The sequence below is a fragment of the Echinops telfairi genome, unplaced genomic scaffold (assembly GCF_000313985.2).
Source record: "Echinops telfairi isolate 266 unplaced genomic scaffold, ASM31398v2 ScPeMD7_7469;HRSCAF=8507_0, whole genome shotgun sequence".
Taxonomy (NCBI): Eukaryota; Metazoa; Chordata; class Mammalia; order Afrosoricida; family Tenrecidae; genus Echinops; species Echinops telfairi.
In genome coordinates, this window is record NW_022111372.1 from 38,547,855 (window position 1) to 38,573,137 (window position 25,283).

At 42.7% G+C, this 25,283-nt stretch overlaps 1 protein-coding gene across 2 annotated transcripts in view; it reads right to left on the bottom strand.

The window, feature by feature from the left end:
* UBE2G2 (ubiquitin conjugating enzyme E2 G2) overlaps window positions 1-19,632 on the bottom strand; it is a 42,683-nt gene extending 23,051 nt beyond the window's left edge. The window contains exons 1-3 of one of the 2 annotated variants that reach the window (XM_004696892.2): window positions 19,538-19,632; window positions 6,322-6,357; window positions 6,171-6,216 (exon numbers count right to left, since the gene is read on the bottom strand). In XM_004696892.2, coding sequence (XP_004696949.2) covers window positions 6,171-6,216; window positions 6,322-6,357; window positions 19,538-19,580 — 125 coding nt within the window. In that variant the 5' untranslated portion in view covers window positions 19,581-19,632. Of the gene's footprint in view, window positions 1-6,170; window positions 6,217-6,321; window positions 6,358-17,446; window positions 17,484-19,537 lie in introns of those variants that run through there. The other variant, XM_045284817.1, reaches the window with a different exon arrangement.
* Window positions 19,633-25,283: the final 5,651 nt, after the last annotated feature.

Consider the following 25,283-nt stretch of genomic DNA (forward strand, 5'->3'; position numbering starts at 1 on the left):
CCCCATCCTCGTGCCTCATCCCCATTGCTTTGGAGTAAGATGTGGCACCACCCATAGCACACCTGCATCCCCATCAGGCCCTTAGTATTTATTTGTTGCGTGATTATCTGAAAAGATGGTTTTTTTGGTTACTGCACAGCCCCCAAAAGATGAAGGCCTTATAAACAAGTCCCCCTGCAAAGGCTGATAGCATTACACTCTAAGAAAATTACACAATCAGGGTTTTCAGAAATACTAGGGTATTAAAGGAAACCCTGGAAACCATCAAAGACTAAAATGAGAAAGAAAAAAGACCTATCACTAAGGGAGAGAAACACTGCGCCAGCTGTCTGCCAAAATAGTAGGGTGAGACCAATCAATGGGAGGACAGTTAAGTCCTTAATAGATGTTTTAAGTACATTTGTAAACGGCCTCTGACTTGTGAAAGGATCTGGAACATGACCAAGACCCACAAACTCACCCGGATCTTGAAGCAGGGGAATTCCATACTCACGCAAAAGCCTTACTCAAACATAAAAGTGCTTTACCTAAAAATAGCTCTAATGACTTTTTTAAGACATGTTTTTGAGATATTCGTTTTATACTGTTTATTTAAAATTAGCAATAGTTAGCATAACAGATTAACAGTAGACACTTAAAACACACACACACACACACACACACACACACACACACACACACACAACTAGAGGGCTACATTGCCCTTTCAATGGGCTTCTAAATACCTCGGCTGTGGACCTGTATACACCAAGCTCTGACAAATACAGAAGAGCTTTTAGGTGTAAACCCTTGCACAATACCCAGGCATTTCTACACTTAGAAATGATGGCCAACAGTTAGTTTACCTAATAGTGGGCTGGATACTCTGGAAAGGGCAAGGAGGGGAGAGGTGTGTGTGCAGAGTACGTGTTAGTACAAAAAGAATGAACATGATCTAGCAAATGCATGAAGCACCTTAGAAATCTGTCCCTATAATACGATGTCATGTTTCTTGAAAATAAAAAGAGCTGTTATGCCACAGGTGAGCAATGCCAGCAACGTAATGGAGGGTGCTAGTGCCTGTGAGGGGCCCTGTCAGTTCTACACTGGCTTTTGTAGGGATATACCAGGCAGTACCACCACACTAGACACAAATATAGACTGTAGATACAGCCTCCTTCCAGAAAGAATGTGAATCATAGGTTCACGCAAATAAGAGTACAAATTTATACAATAGTACAAATTCTCAGGAAAGTACATACCCAAAAATTAGGCATCCTGTACTTATCAGGATGGTATTTATTGGTGGTTTTTCTAAATCATTATGAAAAATACTCCTTTTCAAATCAATTTTCATGTGTTAATCACCCCCCCCCACCCGACAATATTTAACAGCAATTTATATCTCACACTAACATGTGTATTAGCTTATACAGTGATCTTCCAGTGGGTTCCCTTCCAACCCATAGCAACTCTAAGTACAACAGAGCAAAACATCACCAGGCCCAATGCCAGCACCTTCACAGTTGTTCTGATGTCCGAGCCCAGTGCTGGAGCCACTGTGTCCGTCCAGCTCCTCCTTGTTGCCGCTCTACCAGGGCAGGATGTCCTTCTCCAGACACTGGGCTCCTGACACAGAGCTAAAGTACGGGAGACAAGTCTTGTGATCCTTGCCTCCAAGGAGCGCTCTGACTGTCCTTCCAGGACCTATCTCTTTGTTCTTTGGGTAGTCTATGTTACTTTCAGTATTTTTCACCAGCACCAGAATTCAAGTGGATTGATTTTTCCTTGATCATCCTTATTCAATGTCCAACTTTCACATGCTTATGAGGCAAATGAAAATACTGTGGCTTGGGTCAAATGTACCTTAGATCTCAAGAGTGACATCCTTGTGGGGGAGCAGGTAGGGAGGGGAAACATGAGGAGCCGATGCCAGGGGCTTAATTGGAGAGCAAATGTTTTGGGAATGATGAGGGCAATGAATGTACAAATGGGCTTTACACAATTGATGTATGTATGGATTGTGATAAGAGTTGTATGAGCCCCTAATAAAATGATTTATTTTTTAAAAAAAGAGTGACATCCTTGCTTTGCAATACTTTAATGAGGTTTTGTGCAACAGATTTATCCAATGCAATAAGAGGCACTTAATCTCTTGACTGATGCTTCCATCAGCATGGATTGTGGACCTAAGCAAGATGAAACCTTTGACAATGTCAATCTTTTCTCCACTTATCATGTTACCTATCTAGTTGTAAAGATTTTGGACCTCTTCATATTGAGTTATAACCCACACTGAAGGCCGCAATCCTTTATCTTCATCAGCAAGTACTTCAAGTCCTCCTCACTTTCAGCAAGCAAGGTTGTATCATCTGCATATTTGCAGACTGTTAATAAGCCTTCCTCCAATCCTGATACTATATTCTTCTTCATGTAATCCAGTTTCTCTATTTTGCCCAGCATACAGATTAAGTATAGTGAAAGGATACAACCCTGATCTACACGTTTCCTGATTTTAAATCATGCAGTATTCCTTGTTCTGTTCACACAACTGCCTTTTGATCCATGCACAAAGTATACATGAGCACAATGATGTGTCCTGCAATTCCCATTCTGTCAATGCTATCCACAGGTTGTGATGATCCACACAGTCAAGGAAATGCCGTCCTGGTATGCTTTGCTTTCAGCTACGCTCTATCGGATGTTAACAATGCTATCCCTTGTTCCACATCCTCTTCTGAATCAGACCTGAGCCTCTGGCAGTTCCCTGTCAATGTATTGCTGCAACTATTGATCTTCAGCCAAATTATATTGCCGTGTGATATTGATAGTGTTCTATAATTTGCACAGTATGTTGGAACCTTTTTGGGGAGTGGATACATTGGCCAAGCACCTGTCCTCCAAATTTCCTGGCATAGATCAGGAGACATTTCAGTGGGTACTATCAATTCCTGGAGCCACATTTTGGGCTAATGCTTTCAGTGCAGCTTGCCCTTCTTCCTTCAGTCCCATATGTTCTTGTGCATATGCTACTTCTTAGAATGACGGAAGGTCAACTAGTTCTTTTTAGTACAGTGAATGTGTAACCTTTCCATCTTTTGATGTCTCTCCTTCATTGTTCAATATTTTCCCATAGAATTTTTTTTTTAATATTGCAACTTGATTTTTTTCTGGAGTTCTTTCAGTTTCTTTCAGTTTGATTTGTTCAACATGTTCTACCTTTTTGGTTTTCTAACTCTAGGTCTTGGTATATTTCATTATATTTTAGCTTCTCAAGCTGCCCTTTGAAATTTTCTGTTCAACTCTTACTTTGTAATTTCTTCCCTTTTTGCCTTAGCTACTCTACAATTAAGATCCAGTTTCAGTCTTTTCTGACATCCACTTTGATCTTTTTTCTTTCTTCCCTATATTTTAATGACTTTGCTTTCTTCTTGCACAATGCTTCTGACATCAGGTCTTTTGTCATTAGTGTTCAATGCAGCAAATCTTTCTTGAGATGTTCTCGAAATTCGGGTGAAATACAGTACTTTGGTTTTGTGATTTGTTTTCATTTTCTTATGCTTAAACCTGAACTTACATGTGAGCAACTGTACTGTCTCACAATCAACCCTGGCCTAGTTTTAGTGCTGACATCGAGCCTCTCCATCAGCTCTTCCCACATAGATAGTCAATCTGACTTCTGTGTATTCCCTCTGGAGAAGTCCGTGTGTATAGTCACAGTGTTGTTAAAAAAGTATTTGCATGAGCCAGTCACGGTGCGATGTAACAATGATGAGAAATACAACCTTCCTCTAGTTCCTAAAGGTTTCCTCCCCGCTCCCACTACCATGACTCGAATTCTATCTTGCAAGACTGGCTAGACCAGAGGAGGTACACTGGTACAGATAGGAACTGAAAATACAGGGAATCCAAGACGGATGAGCCCTATAGGACCAGTGGTGTGAGTGGCAAAACAGGGAGGGTAAAGGGAGAATGGGTAGGGAAGAGGGAACCGATTACATGGAACTGTGTGTGACCTCCTCCCTGGGGGACAGACAACCAAAAAGTGGATGAAGGGAGACGTCGGACAGGGCAAGATATGACAAAATACCCATTTATAAACTATCAAGGGCTCATGCAGGAGGGGGGAGCCGGGAGGGAGGGGAAAAATGAGGACCTAATGTCGGGGGTTTCAATGGAGAGAAAATGTTTTGAGAAACGATGTACAAATGCGCTTTACACAATTGATGTGTGTATGGATTGGGATAACAGTTGTATGAGCCCCTAATAAAATGTTAAAAAATAATAATAATAATTTCAACAAAAAAAAAAAGTATTTGCTATGAAGAAACAGTTGGGTCTTGCAAAATCCTATCATGCAATTTCCTTTTGCTTACGAAAAATACTAATCAAACCTTCTCTGATAATTTATTTTTTATACCACCATGTATATTAGTTCACACTTAGGCCCAAGCACAGAATTAACCTCCTGGGGAAAACAGAACCAAACTACACACCCCCGTGCTGGGTTCCCTCTTCCCGTCTTCCTCTCCTTCCTCGCACCCTCCTTTGGCCAGCAGTCATGATCTGCTGTCAACCCTGTTCTGGCTCTACTTTCCCCGTTTTGGTTTAACATATCACATGGAATATTTCTTCTCCAAAGCGGTTTTTTATCCTTTTCTTCTCCCCTCCCTACATTCATGGGCCAGTCCAACAAAATACAACATGAGAATTTTTCAAGCTAGGGGAAACATTTCATTTTACTGATGAGAGAGTGATTATAAATTTCAACTTTCTAATTCCACCCCCCCCAAACTTTCAATTTTACCTCACCACAATGCACTGAATTCACATTCTAAGATAGGAGAATGAAGAACAAAGGTCCTGGATCATTGGGCTCTTAAGTCTCTAGAATCAGACATCCACTCATTTCTCATCCCTTCTCTTTTCAAGTAACACCACTGTAGGTTCGATACATCAAATCCAGTTACAATCTTCCAGAATGGGGCTGGGGGACATGCTTTTCATCCTGCCAGTAGAAGTAAGCCATGTCTTGTCTCAAAGACAAAGAAAGGCCCAGAGAGGGAGATGAAAACTAAGAATTGAATGGGAAGGAACGAGGATGGAGGAGGAAAGACAATGCAACCCTTGTCCGGCTATAGGGCAGGAGCAATGCTGCATCCACATACCCCAAGCAGATGCCACATCCAAGGATCCTTTCTTACCTGTCAAAGCTGGGCTCATAAGACTTCTCGAAACCAAAGCCACCCATGCAATGTTAGGCTCAACCACTAGGACCACTAATAATGGTTAATTTTATGTATCAACTGAGCTAGGTGACAGTTCCCAGTGGCTTTGCCAAACCTAGACTACCTGCTATCCCACAATGTAATTCTAAGGCAATATAATGTAATCACTTTCCATAATATAATATAGTCTAACTATCAGTAGAAAGAAGAGTTTCCTAAAGGGGTATTCTACCTACAAGCTATCTATATATGTATAGCCTAGAGGCATATATTCTAAAAATAGGTATTTTAACTGATCTCTCTTCACTCTGCACTGATTCCATGCTTGACCAACAGAAGACAAGCTTACGAAGTCTCTTGCCTGCTGCCTGACTTAATGGATTTTGGATTTGGTAGTCCCCATAATCATGGCACCCAATTTCTTGAGGAAAAAAAATGTTTAAGAAAATATACACATAAATACAAAAAAAGAAAATATACACATATATAGATGTATGTACTTCTCACTGCTGTTCTCTAAAGAACATTCGGACATCACACAACTTCAAAATTATTTTAAAACTCTACAGATGGATAATACTTAAAACTAAACCTTTTATTGGTTGGACAGTGACATTTCATTCTCACACACACAAACATTGCTTTTAGATCAACTGGCTAGAGATGAGCTAAAAGTCATTTAGCCTTCATATATGTATATATACAAGTATATACATATATACACACACAGAGACAATGAGAGAATACTTTATTAGTTCCTGTAACTAAACTCATGTAGACAAGACCTTATATATTAAATACAGTATTACCCTGTACAAATTGGGGGGGGGGGATTCAGCTAAACTTTTCTAGACCATATCCTCTTTTCTAAGTGGTTCTTCTGGTCATGCACATAGTGACAAAAGTGAATTATAGGTCTATTTCCAATAAAGCCTTTAAAATAAACACATGCGATTTACTTACATGATCAAGGCCTCCCACTCAAAAAAATTTTCTTCGTTCATAGGGCCTATAGAGAAAGAAAGCAAAAAAAGAAAGAAATGCAATTTTTATTTGTAACTCTGAAGGCAACTTTGGCAATCAGGAGTCTAAAAAATGAGCATTAATACCTTACCTGCCACAATTCCTTCCGGAGGATTCAGTGTTAATTCTATAAAAGTAAAAAGTGAAAACTTTAGTAAACAGAGTAAATATTTAATTGCCATTTTCACAGAGCATCTTTAAAATGTTGCATATTTACAGATAATCATCAAAAAACCTGTTTGCACAAAATGAACATCTATTTCAGTTACATTTCTAATAGACTATATAATTCCTTATACTACAGTGACAATACATTTTGGGATCATAAATCCTTTCATTTTACAAATGAAAAAAAAAATCAAAAGGAATGACTGTCTTTTCAAACCAGAGCGGGAGTTTCCAACGTTTGCCACTATTAAGCGTATCACACATTGTATAAATCACTTGTTGATGTTCAATACCATTGTGCAAAATCTGTGGGTCACTATAGATGAAATTTAGAAACTGCTAACGACGAAATAATAATAAGAATCTAGTAATGAAACAAGCATACCTCAATAAAAATGATTTTTTAAAAGAAAGAAATTAACAAGCATAATAAGTGTATTGATAGTATCTTCTCTCCAAAATTTAAAAATCCTAGTTAAGACTTGAAGCCCAGCACTGCCACCTAGAAACTTCCATTAAAAGAGATGTCATTTCAATTCTTGAGGTAAATTTTTTAATATTTTTAATTTGTTGATGTACCAAAAACCCACTGCCACTGAATCGATGCCAACTCATGGCAACCATAAAGGGCAGCGTAGACGTGCCCCTTGGGAAACTGCTGTGCATACCCAAGCTAGCTGCAGCCCTGCAGGGATGCTACAGGAGAGGATGAGCCTGTCCTCAAGTGGTGCATCCTCAGAATGTGCTGGGCTGGTCTGAAGACCAAGGCTGTGAGCACTCCCAAGCTCTCAATGGAAACTGAGAGGGCCACCCCCACCCATCCTAGTCGGCAGTGTGCAGGAATGTGGGCCACACTGACTACAGTTCTCTGTGTCTCCTGATCGAAGTCCCTTTCTGATTTTAATTTCCAGGAGCAGTCTTCTCTCTCTCCCGCTCTCTCTTGGACTCCTGAGGTTGCAAGCTATGGGTCATTTCTTCACTCTCTCAGTCCTTACCATCAACATGCTCCTCCTCTGGGCTTCCAAAACTGTGAATCTTTACGAGAACAGGCACAATGTTCATGGGACATGAGGGAGGGGGCCTAGGGGATAAATACACTAGCCTTACACCCCATTTTCCACAGGCCCACAAAGAGGAGCATACACCAAAAAGGGCTGGCTCCATTCTTCATGCGGAGTTACTTCTTGGAACTCCCCTTATGTGACATCTCTCTTTTGGGAGACGAAAAGGTGTAGAAACTGCAGCCCCAGACCTGCTCTTCCAAAGAGAAGGGCGCAGCGACTTGCAGAGCCAGCAGGCGTTGGTTACATTTCCTAGCGGCGGTGTTACAACAGCACCACCTACTGTTAAATAAAGGGAAACAGCAAATGCAAGTGACCCAGAGGGCATGTTTCTAAGGGCCCATGTGATTGGTTTGTTTCTGACACACACACACACACACACACACACACACACACACACACACCATTTTATATCCACTGATAGTACACAACTTTCAATACAGAAACAAAAATTTAACATCAGAGAAAATAGCAAAAGCATTGTTGTCACTGAAGCCTTAATGGAAGTTGCTTAAAACTTTTTTATTAAAGTGGTAGCTTAAAATAATAGCTGCTACACAAACTTAAAAGTTGAATTCAACCTTTCACCCAGCAATTCCAACTCCAGGAACCTTTCTGACAAAATACAAAGGTAAAAATAAAAGAACCTATGTTTAAGGCTATTTTGTTTATGACTCTGTAAAACACATACACACATAAAACCCAAATGTCTATCCAGTCAAATGTCTGTCAAATTATTATATATCTACCAATGAAATACTGGACAGCTGTAAAAAAAAGGTAAGATGACTATCTCTATATACTAGTCCAGAACAAATCTCCAGAATATTATATTATTCTCTTACTGAACAAAATTATATTACTGAAAAAAAGTCAAGAGGAAGACAGTACATACAATAAGCCCTAGTTTTTAAAAACCATGGGGAAGGGGCATAAATACACATACCAATCTGTTTCAATTGGTGGGGGGGGGATGTAGATTAGACCACACACTATTTATAAAGAAAAACATGTAACGTATAAAGAGTATAAGGGACAGGAAAGCTAGTTTGACTATACTTTGTTTTATAAATCTGACTTAGGTAAAAAGTTAACATAGTTAAAACAAACTAATTTTTTTAAAGCAATTCCTGAAAATAAAATTCTTAGTGTGTCTAAATGGTGGCTTAACCACACAGCAAGAAACAATATCAAAACATACCAGTTTAAAAAGAAAAGAAAGCAATAATGACCCTGTACTGCAGGAACATCAGAAATTACCCAAATTCCTTAAAGATCAGAGCCAGGACCACCATGAAGCTGTTTCTATGAGGTGAACATCAAAATCATAGCCCCACTCCAACTTCTTCCCGCTTTCAGACAAGAGCCATTCCCCTCCATAGCATTCTCCACTTGTCTGCTGAGTGTGACAGTGAGTTGCAATGGCCACACTTAGAATTCAGGTGCCTATCAAGGAAATAGGAGCCCTGGTGGCATAGGGGTTATGAGTTGGCAAGGACTTTGAAACCACCAGCTGCTCCGCAGGGTAAAGATGGCACTTTCTACTCCCATAAAGAGTTACAGCCTCGGCGGCTATGAGTCAGCATCCACTCAATGGCAGTGAGTCTGGTTCTCTGTGTATTAAGGAAGTAACAGGATCAGCATCAACATCTTACAACTTGGGATCAAGCAGCATGTAGGCAAAATCTGGAAGGCTCCTCGGGTGCAGTACAGCTTGTTCAGGTCCTCTCAGCTGTGCGAGCAAACAGGCCCTTCTCTCTCCTGTGCAAGCGTCCCTCCTCCAGCTTCCTTATGACAAGCCTCCTTTTGGCCGTGCCCACTCCTCAGCAATACACAGCTGGTCTCCCTGCTGTTGGCCTCTCTACTGCTCACTGACCTGGCTTATAAAGTCAGTGGCTTTACTCAGGGTGAACTACATATTCCTAGCAGCAGGTTTCTGCTGCACTAACTGCCACGGGGAGCTTTCTGGGACTCTCACTGTAACTCTCAACCCTTGTGACAGCTGTTTGAAGAAATGCCTCCCCTCCTGTTCCTCTATGCCTTTGCTCTTTTTGTCTTTTCTTTTTCTCCAAAATCCCCCGGGAGGGAAGGGAACTTACATAAGCAACCCTCCCCCATCACCATCGAGCAGATCCTGACTCATAGTGACCCCATGCAGCATTTCCAATATTGTAAGTCTTCACAGGAGTAGACAATCCACCCCATCTTTCTCTTGGGGTATGACCAGTGGGGTCTGAACTGTCAACCTTAAAGTTAGCAGCCAACTGCCTTAACCCACAGTGCCACTATATGCGCAAACTTCTGGTCTTCTGTAAAGCATGACCCTCCTAGCAAGTCCACGAAGTGACCAATCCCTCCGTGGACCATCGTAACCTTGTGTGCATGAGTTTTCTCCTCCAGATTGTTCATCCCAGCTGCAAACATTTCAAATGCATACATGACCCAACCACCGTATTTCGGAAATTGATCAATATTCTCCTTATATGTAAAGCAAAGATGTGTGCCAACCTTGTAAAACCAAAATTTATATAATCTAATGTTCACTAGTAGTTACACAGAGAACGATGATTAATACACTATATACAACATGAACCTACTGCCATCAAGCTGATTCCACTCAGTGACCTTATAGCTCCTTAGGGTTTCCAGAGCTGTCAATCTTCACAGGAGCAGACAGCCTCACCTTTCTCCTGCCGGGGGTTTAGAGCACTACACTGGGGGTCCTAACGGCAACGCAGACATTTAAATAAATAAATAAAGGCAACCATAGATGCTAATAGAGTATGGCCACAAAAGTATAATGTTACAACAACAAAAAGAAACCCAACAACCAAAGTATAGAAAATTGATTACAGTGCAAAGTCTTCGTGTTTAAAAAAAAGGGGGGGGGGGTGATGTGGGGAAATTTTCTGGAAGGACATACAAGAAATTCGTAAGAATGATTCTCTGACCAAAAAATACTTGTGAAATAATGTAGGGTAACAGCTCAATTTTAACTCTCATACCTTTGATACTACTTACATTTTTACCATCTCATAATTTTTTCAAATAAAAAAACCCTAGAAAATATAAAAAGAAACAATGTTCTGTACACTAACAAAAATTAGTGCTCTATTCCAGAAACATTGCAGTTTAAACAGAAAATGGTTCACAGAGCCAATTCATTTGAAAAACATGTTTCCACGGGAAAACATCTTAAATGTATCCTCTTCACAAACTCCTACCTGCCTATATCACAAACCAGTCCCTCAATCATTAGTAAAATATCTACTCATAAAAGATCTAAAGAGAATTTATAAAGAATAGTGCAGTTGTGGCTTCATTTTCTGGTGGTGGTGGTGGTTTCGTAGAAGTTGCGCATAAAGACTGAAAGGACAGTTCCACAAGACTTATTCTAAAACTCAGCAAGCAGCCTGAGGACTAAGACATCAGGCCAAGGTGAAGTAATAGGGATCAGAATTAATTTCTGGATTGCATGAAGCAAAAAAAAAAAACAACAGACAAAATGCGTGTTAGTCTGGGTAGACTAGAGAAACAAATCCATGGACACACATATGTATATAAGGGAGAGGTTTAAATACAAGAGGAACATTGAGAAAACATTCCAACCTAGTCCAGTCCAGTCCAAGGCCATAAGTTTGATATCAGCCCATATGTCCAATTTCAATCTATAAAGTCCTCTTCAGACTCACAAAACACATGCAATGAAGCCAAACGCAGGACGATCACAAGCCAGTGGGTAGAAAGTCTTTGGATCCAGGGGCGTTGTAAACATCTCAGTGCTGGCAGGGGTCTCTCTGTGGCTTCTCTGGCTTCGGAGGTCTGGTTGTATCCATGTGGCTTGTCTTCTGCAATGTCTCCCAGGGAGTCGCAGAGAGAAAGAGGTGTCTTCCACCTCCAAGGAAGAAGTACCAGGCTTCCCAGAATTCTCAGGAGAAGGCCATGCCCACACAGAAGTCTCATCGGCTATCTCCAGATGGGCAGCCTAGACTCCACCCCTACACTCTTAATCCTTAAACTGACACCAGATTAGGTGACTACCACAATATATAACAGAATGGTTCTCAAGACATTAGCTACCAGCAAGGAAGGACATAGATCCTGGAGAGAAAAATGCCTGCCCAGATCAGTGCCTGGAGTGTCCCGTCTGAGGTACAGGAGAGAGGGCCAGTCACGATGCAGGTATGTCCCAGAGCGGAGGTGACAAAACAGCAAAACTGCTGGAGTTTGTACGGTGCTGAAAAACAGAGCCGCAGTGACCCAGAATTCCTGAGATCCAGAGAATCCCTGTCAGAAGCGGAATTCCAATCTGGGTATGCATGTCACCCAGCCAGGTATAGGACCTTTTGACAGGTTACAGTACAATGCTTCGTAGCTCCAAGAAAAGTTGAGGGCAATGCTTGCTCTGGAGGGACATGGAGCAGGCAGAGAGAATTTCTGTGGGTCCTGGAGAAAAATCAGCAACAGTCTGGCAATGGTTCATTCTTGGCTAGGTGCTGCTGGTCAGTCCCAACACAATGACCCTGCAAAAACTACAGAACAAAGTGCCACTTAATGCTGCGCCATCTTCTCAAGTGTCGCTAAATTTGAGCTCATCTTTGCATCTCTGTGTCAATCCTTCTCCCTGAGGATCTTTCTTTCTGCTGCCCCTCTACTTTCCCCAGCATGGTGTCTGAGTTAGTTAATTGTGCCCACCTGGGCGATAATCACATGTGGGGCTAATTGAAAGGCGGAGGGATAAATGGGTGGTGAGCCTCGCCTTTCTAGTTCTCAGGTCTCTTGCTTTGTGATGGTGGCACCAGGGTGCAGCTACCTTAGCAGTTCCCTGCTTCAGCTTGCAAGATTGACTTCCTACAAGAAATCCCCAAGGAGAAGCCGCATGGACCTATGCCGATGCAGCCCTGGGTGCTGGAGCAGCCGTGTGGAGAGCCCTGCTAGTGCTGAGATGCTTGTTCGTTCACTGACTCAGCTTTCCTCCTGCAGTCGGCATCATTGCCTCTGTTTTGTGAGGTGGAGGACTTTGTGGACTGGTGTTGGGTTAATGGGTTAATGTTGGACTTGTGGGCTTGGGCAGCATTGGGTTGGGATGTTTGCGTGATGCACACTTTCTTTACATAAAACTCTCTTATACATGGGTTGCTGTGGATTTGTTTCTCTAAAGTACCTAGACTAATACAGTGTCCTTCTCCACAGACTACTCCCTTCTGGTAACATGTACTAAGTATGTCAGACGAAGACTTGTCATCCTCACTTCAATGGAGCATTCTGGCTGTACTTCTTCCAAGACAGATATGTACATTCTTTTGGCAGCGCATGGTAGAATCAATATTTTTCACCATGACCATAGTTCAAGGGCATCAATTCTCTTTGATCTTCCTTACCCTTTGTCTAGTTTTCAAATGCATATGAGGTGATAGAAAATATCATAGTTTAGGTCAGGCACACCCTAATCCTCAAAGTGGTACCTTTGCTGTTTAACACTTTAAAAAAGTCTTTTGCAGCAGGTTTGCCCAAAGCAATAGGAGCTTCATGTGGCTGCTGCTTCTGCAAGTGTAGTAAAATCCATGACAACGTCTTTGTTTTCTATGTTTGTCTTGATGTTGCTTGTTGCTCTAGTTGGGAGGATTCTGGTTAATATTGCGGTGTAATCCATACTAAAGAACTCAGTCTTTGATCTTCTACATTAAGTGCTTCAAGTCCTCTTTCCTTTCAGCAAGTAAGGTGGGATCATCTGCATATCATAGGTTGCCAATGAGTCTTGCTCCAATCCTGCTGCCACTTTCTTTTCTCATATAGTCCAGTTTCTTGGATTATTTGCTCAGGATACAAATTCCTTAAGTATGATGAAAAAAGATAAACCTGACATACATCTTTCCTAATTTTAAAGGCACAGTGCCTCCCAGAAAGGCTGCCTTTGGGTCCATGTACAGAAGTGTTTCCCAAAGTGGGTGATACTGCTCCCCTAGGAGATTACTGGAATGACCCAAGGGGCTGTAAAAAGCTGATGGTTACACTTGATGCTAGATTATGGGCTGTAAAATACAAGTTTTTAATTGCCAGTTTTTAATTCTTCCCCACTCCGCCCCCAAGAAGGAGGCAGTACACGTCACAAAGCACAACACAGTGTTCTAGAATTCCTATTCTTCTCAATGTGATCCGTAGTTTGTAAGGATCCACACTGTCGAGTGCAATGACACACAGGTAGACATCTTTTGGCTATTTTCTGCCATCAGGCAAGGTTCATCTGACATCAGCAATGACCTTCCCATTCCAAGACCTTTTCTGAATCTGGCTTGAGTTTCTGGTAGTTCCTTGTCAATGTATGGCTACAAACTGTTAAAAACTATCTTCAGCAAAACTTTACTTGCAGGTGATGTTACTGCTATTGTTTGATACAATTCTCATTCTGTTAAATCACTTTTCTTTGGAACAGGCACAAACAGGAATCTCTTCCACACAGATTTCATACACTGAACACGAATGACATAACCGAAGACTAGATGAGTCTGAGGCAACCCAGAGAGCAAAGGGCCATAGAGAAGATAGGACAGAAAGGAAAACACATGAAATGGTTAAAAGAAAGCCTCGGAAACATGCTCCTGAACATAGAGCAGTTCAAAGCACTTTAAACCTACTTCATCAATCACTTGGCGACTGAGAGCAAACCTAGAGGGCAGAGGCGAGCTGCTCCACGGGCTCTCTTCAGAAGAGACTGCCCCAGCTTTCTCCTACAAAGCAGCCAGTGGGTTTGATGGCTGACCCTGTGGTTGGCAGCCCAACACATCCCCCTCTGCACCTGCTGGGCTTCTGGCAGCAAAGCCAAAGTGAACAGAAACGATAAAGGAAAGAGCTGAGCAGATTTCAATCAGGGGCTCAAAAAGACAAAGTAAAGCAGTGCGATGAAATGTGCAGAGAACTAGAGTTAGAAAACGGAGAGAGAAGAATACACTCGGCGTTTCTCAAGTTTAAGAACTGAAGGGAAAACTTAAGCCTCGACTTGTGTATTGCAGAATTCTATGGGCAAAGAGATCTGGAAGACTCTGGCCAACTGGAAGGAATCCTTATTTGTTCCCATTCCAAGGAAAGGTGACCCAGCAGAATCCGCAAATTTCCCAACAACATTAATATTACAAGCAAAATAAATGCTGCTGAAGGTAAGTCAACAATGTTGCAACATTACATCAACAGGGAACAGCCAGAAATTCCAGCTGGATTCTGAAAAGGACATGGAACAAGGGCCATGCACTTTGAATGAAAACACTGAATTTCAAAAAGATGTTTACTTATGTTTTATTAATTGTGCAAAGGCATTCACTGCACCAGGCCCAAACAAACTGTGGATAACATTGAGAAGAATGAGACTTCCAAAACACTTAAATGTGTTCATGTGGAAACTATACATAGACCAAGAGGCAGTCAATCAAACAGAGTAAGGGGGAACTGCAGGATTTAAAAGTAGCACTGGTGGTGTGGTGGTTAGGAATCGGACTACTAACTTATGGTCAGCAGTTCAAAACCACTAGCTGTTCTGTGGGAGAAAGATGAGGCCTTCTACTCCCATCTAGAGTCAATAGTCTCAGAAACCTGTGGGGGCAGTTCTACTCTTTCGTACAGGGTCACTATGAGTTGGCATCAATTTGATAACAAGGAAGTATGGTTTAAAAATTAGGAAAAGTGTGCAGCAGGGTTATGCCCTTTCACCATCCTTATTTAATGGATGTGGACTCAGACACTGGACGATCTGAAGAACAAGAGGGCACCAGGGCTGGAGGAAGGCTCATTATCAGCCTGGAATATGCAAGTGACACACCCATGCTTGCTGAAAGTAAGGAGGAGTTTCTGAAGATCAAAGATTAAAGCCTTCAGTAGAGATTACAACTCAATGTAAAGAAACCCCAAATCCTCACAACTGGACCAATACACAACATCACAGTAAACAGAGAAGAGATTTTAAGTTGTCAATTCATTTTACTTGGATCCACAATTAACACTCATGGAAGCCAAAGTCGTGAAATCAAATGAAGTATTACTGCATGCTACACAAGACTCCTTTTAAAGTGTTAAGAGGCAAAAACATCACTTTGGCAACTAAGAAGGTATGCTTGACTCAAGTCATGGTATTTTCAATTGCCTCATAGGCACGTAAAACCTGGACTATAAAGAAAGAAAGAAGAATCGATACACTTGAATTGTGTTTTCTGACACTACTGAAAGAAATACGGTGTGCCAAAAACAAACAAATCTGTCTTGGAGGAAACACTCCAGAATGCGCCTGAAATGCGAGGGTGATGAGACTTGCTTTATAATGCTTTGGGCACGTCAGGAGCAGCAGTCCCTGAAGGACATCATGTTAGGTAAAGGGGGGTCCTCGAGAAAGAGCAAGAGCCTCAACAAGATGAACCGACCCAGTGGCTCCAACATAGCGACCATGTGAGCATAGCACCGGGCCTGGTGCTTCTGTGTCGCTTTGCTATGCAAAGGGTTGCTGAGTCGAAACTGACGTGGATGGCCCCTACAACAACATGGTTAAAAACACAGGCAGCACCTGGGTTAGGGATGGCATACTTAGGGAGAACTCCTCCTGTCCTTCAATGTTCTATCAACTTGCTCACACTTTGAAATGACTGAACTAACCCCTCAGAACACTTTCTGGCAACAAAATTCTCCATCACAATTACCTCTCCTTGCTGCATGTGCAGCTTTTAAACCACAGAACAGGCTTTCAGCCCTGTACACCTGTTCAATTCACCTACAGATTCTACTCAGACTTAAAAACACAGGAATAGATCTCTCATTCCTAAATAAGATGCTAGGACACAGAAAACAAGAATCGGCAAATGGCATGGTATCGAATGACGAAGACTCGACAACAACAAAAATCTCAATTACATGCTGTTTCCTTCTCTACTGCTGCTGCCGTGCCAAGTTCCCACCTTGCGCTCATGGGCTGAAGACAACACTCCTTTACGAGCTCACAGGAGTCAGGGCATGGCATGGCTCCTCGGGTCTCAAAGAGTGGGCAGGACGGTGCTCCCAGCTCACCCAGGTCATTGGGGATACTCAGGACAAAGAGCTCATCCCCCACCCCACCCCCATTCCGTGCTGATGGTTGGCCAGGGGTCATTCTCAGTTTTTAGAGGCCCTCTTCCCCAACCTTCAAAGACGGCCACAGAGAGCTAAGTCCTTCACACCCTAAGTGTCTCAGCTCACCTGCTTTTCAGGATTCATGTGATTTCCTGTGGCCACTTGGACAATCCAGGATAATCTCTCTTCTCACAATTTAAGGGCAGACGTGTAAGAGCCACAATTACTTTTGCAATACCTAGATTATTGTTTAATTGAATAACCAGGGTATCCTTAGACCATTACAGCTCTGCCTAACACCAAACTGAAAGAAAAAAAAAACCCATTGCCACACAATGCCGTCTGCAGCATGGGTGGGGAATGTCCAGCACTCAGGCTGTAAACGGCCCAAGAAATCATCAATGCCAGCTAACGTCACCCGCCTCACCAAAGAGAAGCAGCTCCAGGCATCATATTAAGGATGAGTTAATAAATGTTTGCCCAGTATGGCCTGAAAATGATGTTCTAAAAATCCAAATAGCCCTTGGCCTAAAGAGGTTCCCTATTCCTGCTATATAAGGTTCCCAAGGCTGTAATCTTTACGGAAGCAAACAGCCTCATCTGTCTTCGAGTAGCAACTGGTGGAAATGAACCAACGAGCAGGTAAACCGCCCAACTTTTACCTGACAGGACCCTCAAAGCTTCTTTCTACCTACCACCCATACGGTACCCTCCAAAGTTCCACACATTAACACATAAAAACACAAACAGGACACAGTATTGCAGCATTTGAACTGCTATTCAGGTTTTATGCCTGGACAATAATGTAGTTGAAATCAGGCTTCCTTAAGTACAGCAAAAGGAAGAAGTAAAACAAAACAAGCTTGCTAGTGCAAATATTCTTAGGAAATACAAATTCAACACCTTGAATGAAGGATTGAAACAGAAAGGATGACCCAATCTTCACGCCCCGCCCACTTCCTGGCCAGGAGAATAAGGACACGATACCAGCTCATGGCCTAGAAACAGGACCAAACAGACAAAAATAGAGACAAGGTCAGGAGTAAATGGTAGGTGTCTCCCAACTAGGCTTCCCTTGAAAAGGTGTGAAGACAACAGCCTCCACCACGCCATCCTCTCTCCTAAGTGAACCATCTCTATCTTAAACAAAGATATGTTCTTAATTTAATGAACACAAGGTGGTGAACCTTATTTAAACAGTGACTTAATGAGCTAGCATTTAGCGAGTGTGGTTTGCTCAGGCCAAAACATCAACACTCCCTGTGCAGCAGGGTTTAGGAAATTGAGCCGCACGAATACTTAGCAACTCTTTTTATCACGTTCTTATATCACTTCATTTTCAACATTCTTGCCAATCAGCCCTCAATCTAATTGTAACAACAGCAATAACTAATATTATTTCGAGCTATCATATGATCTTAATAAGCACTTCACCTGCTACCTCAACTTTAATCTTCACAGATGAAGGAGTTGTCAGAGGCTAAGGGACCTGCCCCGTGTCAGACAGTTAATGAGACAAAGAGGCAGGCAGAGTCATGACCCATATCTGTGCCTCCAGAAGCCACACTGTCACTGCTACCAGCTTGTCTCCACCTGTGAATCCAAGTTTCTGGCACTTTCCATCAGAACGGCAACAGCATTTCATAACTTCTCATTGCGGCGGTCCTCTGGGTTTTATTCCAGCAGTTTTAAAAGGTAGAATAGTGTGCTCCTAAGCTTCTTATTTCTCCTTGTCCTTGTCCCAAATATCGGAAATATTTATATCCTGGCTAAGAAAGCATTCATGAGGTTTTCTGAACACTATCTACAAAGGACAAGTGGCAATGTTCAAAGTCCCAGACCTTTCAACGAAAACTCATCACAATGAGGTGTTTTTCTTTTTTTAATTTTTAATCATTTGGGGGGGAGCTCCTACAGATATCCTAACAAGCCATAGTTGAATCACATCAAGCAGTGTTATACAATTGCTACCACAATTTCAACGCATTTTCTTCCTTCTTGAACTCCTTGATAATAGCTCCCCTTTATCACCTCCCTCCCCCACCCCACCCCCTACAAACCCTTATTTCCCCCCCCTATAATAGTTTTTTCAGTAAGTTTTTGTCCTTTAAAACATAACAAGTTTTTAAAGTTTTCTATCAGCAACTCTGGCTCTCCTCTTTCCCATGGCAATTAATTACTGCCGTGAGTCAATGCTGACTCATAGTGACCTCCTGTAGGTTTCTGAGGCTGTTATTCTTTAGGGGGGTGGAAATCCCAGTCTTTCCTCCCCGGTGCTGCGGGTGGCTTTGAACCACAGACCCCGCCAATCGCAGCCAATCGCGGGCCAAAGCATAACCTCTATGCCACCAGGGCGCTACTCATTACGAGAGGGGTGAAGGGGGGTGTTTAAGCATTCTAAAGTGCATGCGTGGTCGGTGGGTGCTTCCCCCATCCCTTATTTTAACCCTAAGGGTAAGGGTGGCAGGTCCGCAGAGTACATGGAGTGCAGGCTATGAGTCACACGGGACCATAGCAAAACTCATTTGCTGGTAATATTGGCGAGCGAACACGCATGATTCAGAGGTTTAGAGACTCCGGAGCTCCCAAATCCGAACTAATTTAAACGCCTACACTGCTGGCACAGGATCTGAGCGTGAACTTTCTCTGGACGCTGCGTCCTCGGGGCTTCGTCACTGCACGCTTGGGAGCCCCGGGGCCCTCCGCTCCTGCTGGCACGGTGGTTTGCGGCACAGGGACAGGGCAGTGCTGGGCGGGCTCCCCTTCGATCGCTCAAAGGCAGGATAACGCCAGGCGAGGCGAGCCCAGCTGGGCGAGCCCAGGCTCGGGGACGCGGGCTCGAAGGCCTGCAGCCGGCCGGCCGGCCCAAGGGAGGAGGCCCCCCACACAGCCCAAGCCGCGTCCAGGGTGGGCCCGGCCCGTGGCAGGGGCTCGCACGTCGACCCCAGGGAGGCCGAGGTCCGACTCTCGGGCGGCGCAGGGCCCTACACTCACGTTTGTACTCGGCCATCAGCCTCTTGAGCGCCGTCCCAGCCATCGTCCGGGCAACAGCAGTGCTCCGCGGCCGCGCCTCATAAGCGCACGTCCCTCCCGCCGCGACACTAACTGCTTCCGGGTCGCCGCCGCAACCGCAGCAGCTCTTCCGGGTCACGGCGCTCACAGCACTATGGCGCGCAGCCCGGACGTCCGGCGTGAAAAGTGTCGGAGCCCAAGCGCCCCGAAGTGCGCAGCCCGGTGCGAGGGTTTGGGTTCCCAGGACCGTAACGGTGGCGGGGCGGCAAGTGGGCCCCAGGAGGCGCCTCCGGAAGCCCGCAGCGTCCGGGTCGCGCAGCGCCTGGGCTTCTGGAACGCGGTGCGCCCCGGAGTTTAACTACGGTATTGCTTTCTTCTCGTTAGATGCCGCCAAAAACTGTCTAATGCAGACGCATGGGACTGATGACTGCGGGGGACCAGCAGCCGTCAGGCGGCAGCGGGGAGCCAAAGAGCACAAATGGCCCCGGAGACGGGGCACCCCCGGAGCTCCGTCCCCTCCGGAGTTCATCCCGAGTTATTTTCCTTTTTTAAATTTGTATGTGCTAGAGACTTGCACCTTTATTTAAAATGCAATGTGACAGTGACAGACAGGTGGGGTTTGCTATTTTTGGCAACTCATTCTATAAGCCATGCCCCTCTGAATGGTATGATATTCTTATTTTTTTAATGAATCATTTTATTTGGGGCTCGTAAAACTCATCCCAATCCATCCATCCATTGTGTCAAGCACATTTGTACATTTGTTGCCGTCATTCTCAAAACATTTTCGTTCTACTTGAGCCCTTGGTAACAGCACCTTTGCCCAAGAGTTATTTTTCATGACAATGTCAGTTAAAATAAACACTTGCATGTTGGTCCGTTTCAGGGAGGTGACTGACAATCATCTCTACTTTCGAGGTTTTAATTCTTCAAGTCCAACTGAGGCTTCAACCACCCAGGAGGACATTTGACGTTCCTTCACACTAGCCTAAGGTTTTTAGAGGGTGGAAGGTTGGTGATAGTGATAATTTTGTTCAGGCCTTGATTCAAATGCTTTTGGGGCTTTTTAAAAAAATCATACATTCATTGTGTCAAGCACATTTGTACATAGGTTGCTATCATCATTTCCAAAACATTTTCTTTCTACTTGAGTCCTTGGTATCGGCTTTTTGCCCTCCCTCCCACCCCCGGGAACTCTTGTTGAATTACAAATTATTTTTATTTTCGTATTTTACACCATCTGCTGTCTCCCTTCACCCATGTTTCTGTTGTTTGTCCCGCTGGGGGGTTGGGGGTTAATCGATCATTGTAACCGGTTCCCCCACCTTCCCCCTACCCACATGGTGTCTACTCTCATTATTGTTCCTGAGGGGTTTATCTGTCCTGGATTCTGTGTCGAGAGCTCTTTTCTGTACCAGTGTACATGCTCTGGTCTAGCTGGATTTGTAAGGTAGAATTCAGGTCATGATATTGAGGGAAAGGAAGCATTAAAGAACTAGAGGAATGTTGTATGTTTCATCAGTGCTACACTGCACCTTGACTGGCTCATCTCTTCCTTGTGATCCTTCTGTAAGGGGATGTCCAATTGTCTACAGATGGGCTTTGGGTCTCCACGCCACCCCCTCCTTGTTCCCACTGATATAATTGTTTGTTTCAGGTCTTCTGATACATGATCCTATCAATACCTCATGATCACACAGGCTGGTGTGCTTCTTCCATGTGGACTTTGTTGCTTCCCAGCTACATGGCTGGTTTTTTATCTTTGAACCTTCAATCCTTTAACGCCGGAATTTTTAATTTCAGGAAGAAAATTTTTTTTTGTTTTTATTCTTTACTTTCATAGTTATCAATATATATATAACAACCAAAATATATTTTAAAAATATAAAATTTTCAATGTTTTTTAAATGTAACCAAATTGTCACATTCGTTATGGATTTATAATACAAGAATTAAAAATGCATCTTCATTTCTATATTATTTTTCATCTTATTTTATTATTAAATAAAAAAACAAACGGAAACTTATTTTACTTATAAAATATAATACGAGATTTAATTGTTTATCATTTTAGTTAGTGTGAAATTGAACGAAACAATTATTTTGTGTGTGATACAAAGATGAACTTTGCATTTGCTGCAGAAAAATACTGGTGCATTCTTGCAATTGACATCTTTGCATCTTCCTCTGTGACGTCAGGGTAATGAAGACCATCCAAACGGTTGTCTCTTCCAGGGAGACTTCTGGTGGCAGGAGCTCTTCTCTTTTTGTAGCAAACTCGACATCAGTAAAGCTGGTAGAAGGTCTGCCTCTTTTTGTTGGTCTATTACTTTTTCCTTCCAGAGGAAGAGCTTCGGCAATGCTCATTTTGAACTCTTGCCGACTTTTTTTTTTTTTGTAACTGAAGGCTCTCACAGTCTCTGCGATAAAGTAGCCAAGAGTTCACAGCAGTCACATCTATAAAATGAAAAAATAATGTGTGATATTTTTTCGATCTGATGTGTACAGTGCAATTAGCAAGTCTATCAAATCAAGCAGTGTACCCAAAAATTGCCCAAGTTCCTGGCTACTCGGTGCAAGAGGTTTATTGGGATTTTGCTGGAGTGCATAAAGTTTTGGTTGACATTATGAGTAATGATATCCTTCGAGAAAAAAATGTCTAAAATATTCAACAGGACATTTTACTACCCCAGAAGAATCTATTTGTCCTAACCATTCAGGCATAGGTCTAGCTGTACTGTCTCCAGAATGTGCTGCCAAAGAGGAATTCTTGGATTTCTTGATGTACATGGCTTTGAACTTATAGTTATTGGAATTGATTCTTCAACTTAAACACTGAAGTTTCTAACTCATCTTCACTAGTATTATCATTACTAACTACAAGGTCTTCTAATTCATCCAAATCAGAATAATTGGGTGTATATTCACTTCCTATCATGGGGAAAAATAAATTTATCAAAATAGTTTGAATAGCAATATAATTAAAATGTTATATAGTAAAATCAAAATTTTTAAATAGAATATACATTTTATCTACCAATTTCATCCATATTAGCATCTGGTTCCTTGTCTGAGTCTGTACCACTTCCATCTAGGTCATAAATTTGCCATTTTCCATAAAACATCACAATCCATGCTGTGGTAATTTTTGTCACCATTGATTCAAAAGACAAACATAAAGAAGTAGTTAAAATTTATAAATTATCAAGGGTTCATGAGGGAGGGGGAAGTGGGGAGGGAAGGGGGAAAATGAGCTGATGCCAGGGGCTTAGGTGGAGAGCAAATGTTTTGAGAATGATGAGGGCAATGAATGTACAAATGTGCTTTACACAATTGATGTAGGTATGGATTGTGATAAGAGCCCCTAACAAAACTATGTAAAAAAAAAAGCCAAATGAGGGGGAGGGAAGGGGGGAATGTAGAGCTGATAACAAGAGCTTAAATAGAAACTAAATGTTTATAAAATAGTGATGGCAACATATGTACAAATATGCTTGATACAATTGATGTATGGGTTGTTATATAAGAGCTGTAAGAGTCCCCAATAAAATTATTGTTTAAAAAAAAAACACAACCAATGACAAATAATTAAAAAGAAAAGAAAAAAAGTGGTTGTTTCGAAAAGGCAGAAATTTATAATAAATATAATATTTTATGAGTATTACACCTTTGACATAAAAACTACAGTTTTATGAACATATACAAAAAATATCAAGACTAAAACTTCACTAGATTGAAAATTATCATAAAATGCACTGAACGCCAATGACCACGTAACCTCAAATGCACAATCGGTCAAGACCCGTGCCACTATGCAAGCATTTTGCCGCTAAAATGCATGACTAGCAGTATGCATTTGGACTAATAAAGCACAATTTCATCGATATTGTCGTCGGCTCCAAAAGCTTTATAATGTCTGTACCTGACACGTTTCAATTAAACGTTACGAAAACGTTGCGCTCGGCGTTATAGGGTTAAGACCCTAGATGCTATGTGTTTTAATAGCTGGGCACCATCAGCTTTCTTCACCACGTAATCTTTCTTTCCCATGAACAATTTCCTTTCAGGTTTGCTTTTCTTCCGCTTCTAATCTTTACCTAGACTTTGGAGGAAGTCACGGGCAGCACCTGCAGGTCTAAATCGAGGTGGGGCCGGGGTTCGGGCCTTCCAGGCGTCACGTGGCCGGTTCCTGGCCCCCTTGCTGTGAATGCACAGCCCACGCAGTCCTGCAGCTCCCCGGACAGCTCGGGAAGCACGTAGGCCTCGGAGACACTCGCTTCGGAAATGTCTCTGACGGCCGCAACCTCCGCCGTGCTTCTCATGACGGACTCCCAATGGCCTTGTCTGTGGGCACGCAGCGGGCGCAGTGCCTGCAGCGGATGGGCTGCACATGGCATGGCCGTTGTGACGCCTTTTCTTTGTCATCTCGGAAGTGAGGACGTGAGAGAGAGCACCACGTAATCTTAATGGAAGCAGACTGCCCAGGGCAGCGGTTCTCAACCTGTGGGTCCCGGGCTCTATGGGGGTCGAATGGACCTTTCACGGGTCACCTGAGACCATCGGAAAACACAAATATTTCATAATATATAATTGCATGTTTTGTGATTAATCACTATGCTTTATGTTAAATTTGTAACAATGAAAATACATCCTGCATCTCAGATATTTACATTATGATTCTTAACAGTAGCAAAATTAAGATTATGAAGGAACAACGAAAATAATTTTATGGTTGGGGGTCACCACATGGTGAGGAACTGTATTAAAGGGTCACAGCATTAGGAAGGTTGAGAACCACTGGCCTAGTGGGCTCAAACTGCCAACCTTTCAGATAACAGGTAAGCTCAAATTGTTTGGGCCCCCATTTGTCATTGTTGTGTGCCGTCCAGTGATTCTGACTCATTGTGACCCTGTGTGACAGAGTAGAACTTTCTCAACTGGCGGATTCTGCCCTGACCTTTCAGTTAGCAGGGAAACACTTCACCATTGACTAAGAAACACAAACCCAAACCACGTGGTACCCCACACTTATTCTAATGGCTACAATTAAAAAGATGCACAACACCAGGCATTGATGAGAAGGTAGAGGAAGTGAACTCACATGTGCCATTGGTAGCCCTGTAAAAATGCGCAATCCCTTTGGAAAACAGTCTGACCAATAAAGGCATGTCCAGATAATCGACATAGCTCTAGTCGTAAATAAAATTATAAGAAGGAACTCATTCAAAACGCACTGCCATAAAGTCGATTCTGACTTCGGGCGACCCTGCAGGGCAGAGTGGAACTGCCCTGTGGATTTCTAGGACTGTAAATCTTTAGGGGAAGAGAAAACCTCATCTTTCTTCTGAGGAGTCCCTGGTGGTTGGTTTTGAACTGTTAAAGTTACGGTTAGCGGCCCAACCAGGGCTCTTGAAGATGCCTATTAGAACGCCTAAAATGAAAAACACAAAACCCCACAACAGCAAGCACTGGCAAGGACGTGTAGCAACGAAAACTTTGTGCATTGCTCGTGAAAATGCAGGCTGATACCGTCATTTTGGAAACTAGTTTGGCAGTTCCTTATTAAGTCAGACATGCGATTACCAAGTGGCCCAGCAACCCCTCTCGTAGGCTTTGCTCAAGAAACTGGAGAGCTTCCTTATCATACACAAACCTGCACACAACATTTATCGCAGCTGTGCAGTCATTAAAACACAGCACACAGCATTCGTCCATTGACTAGACAAAC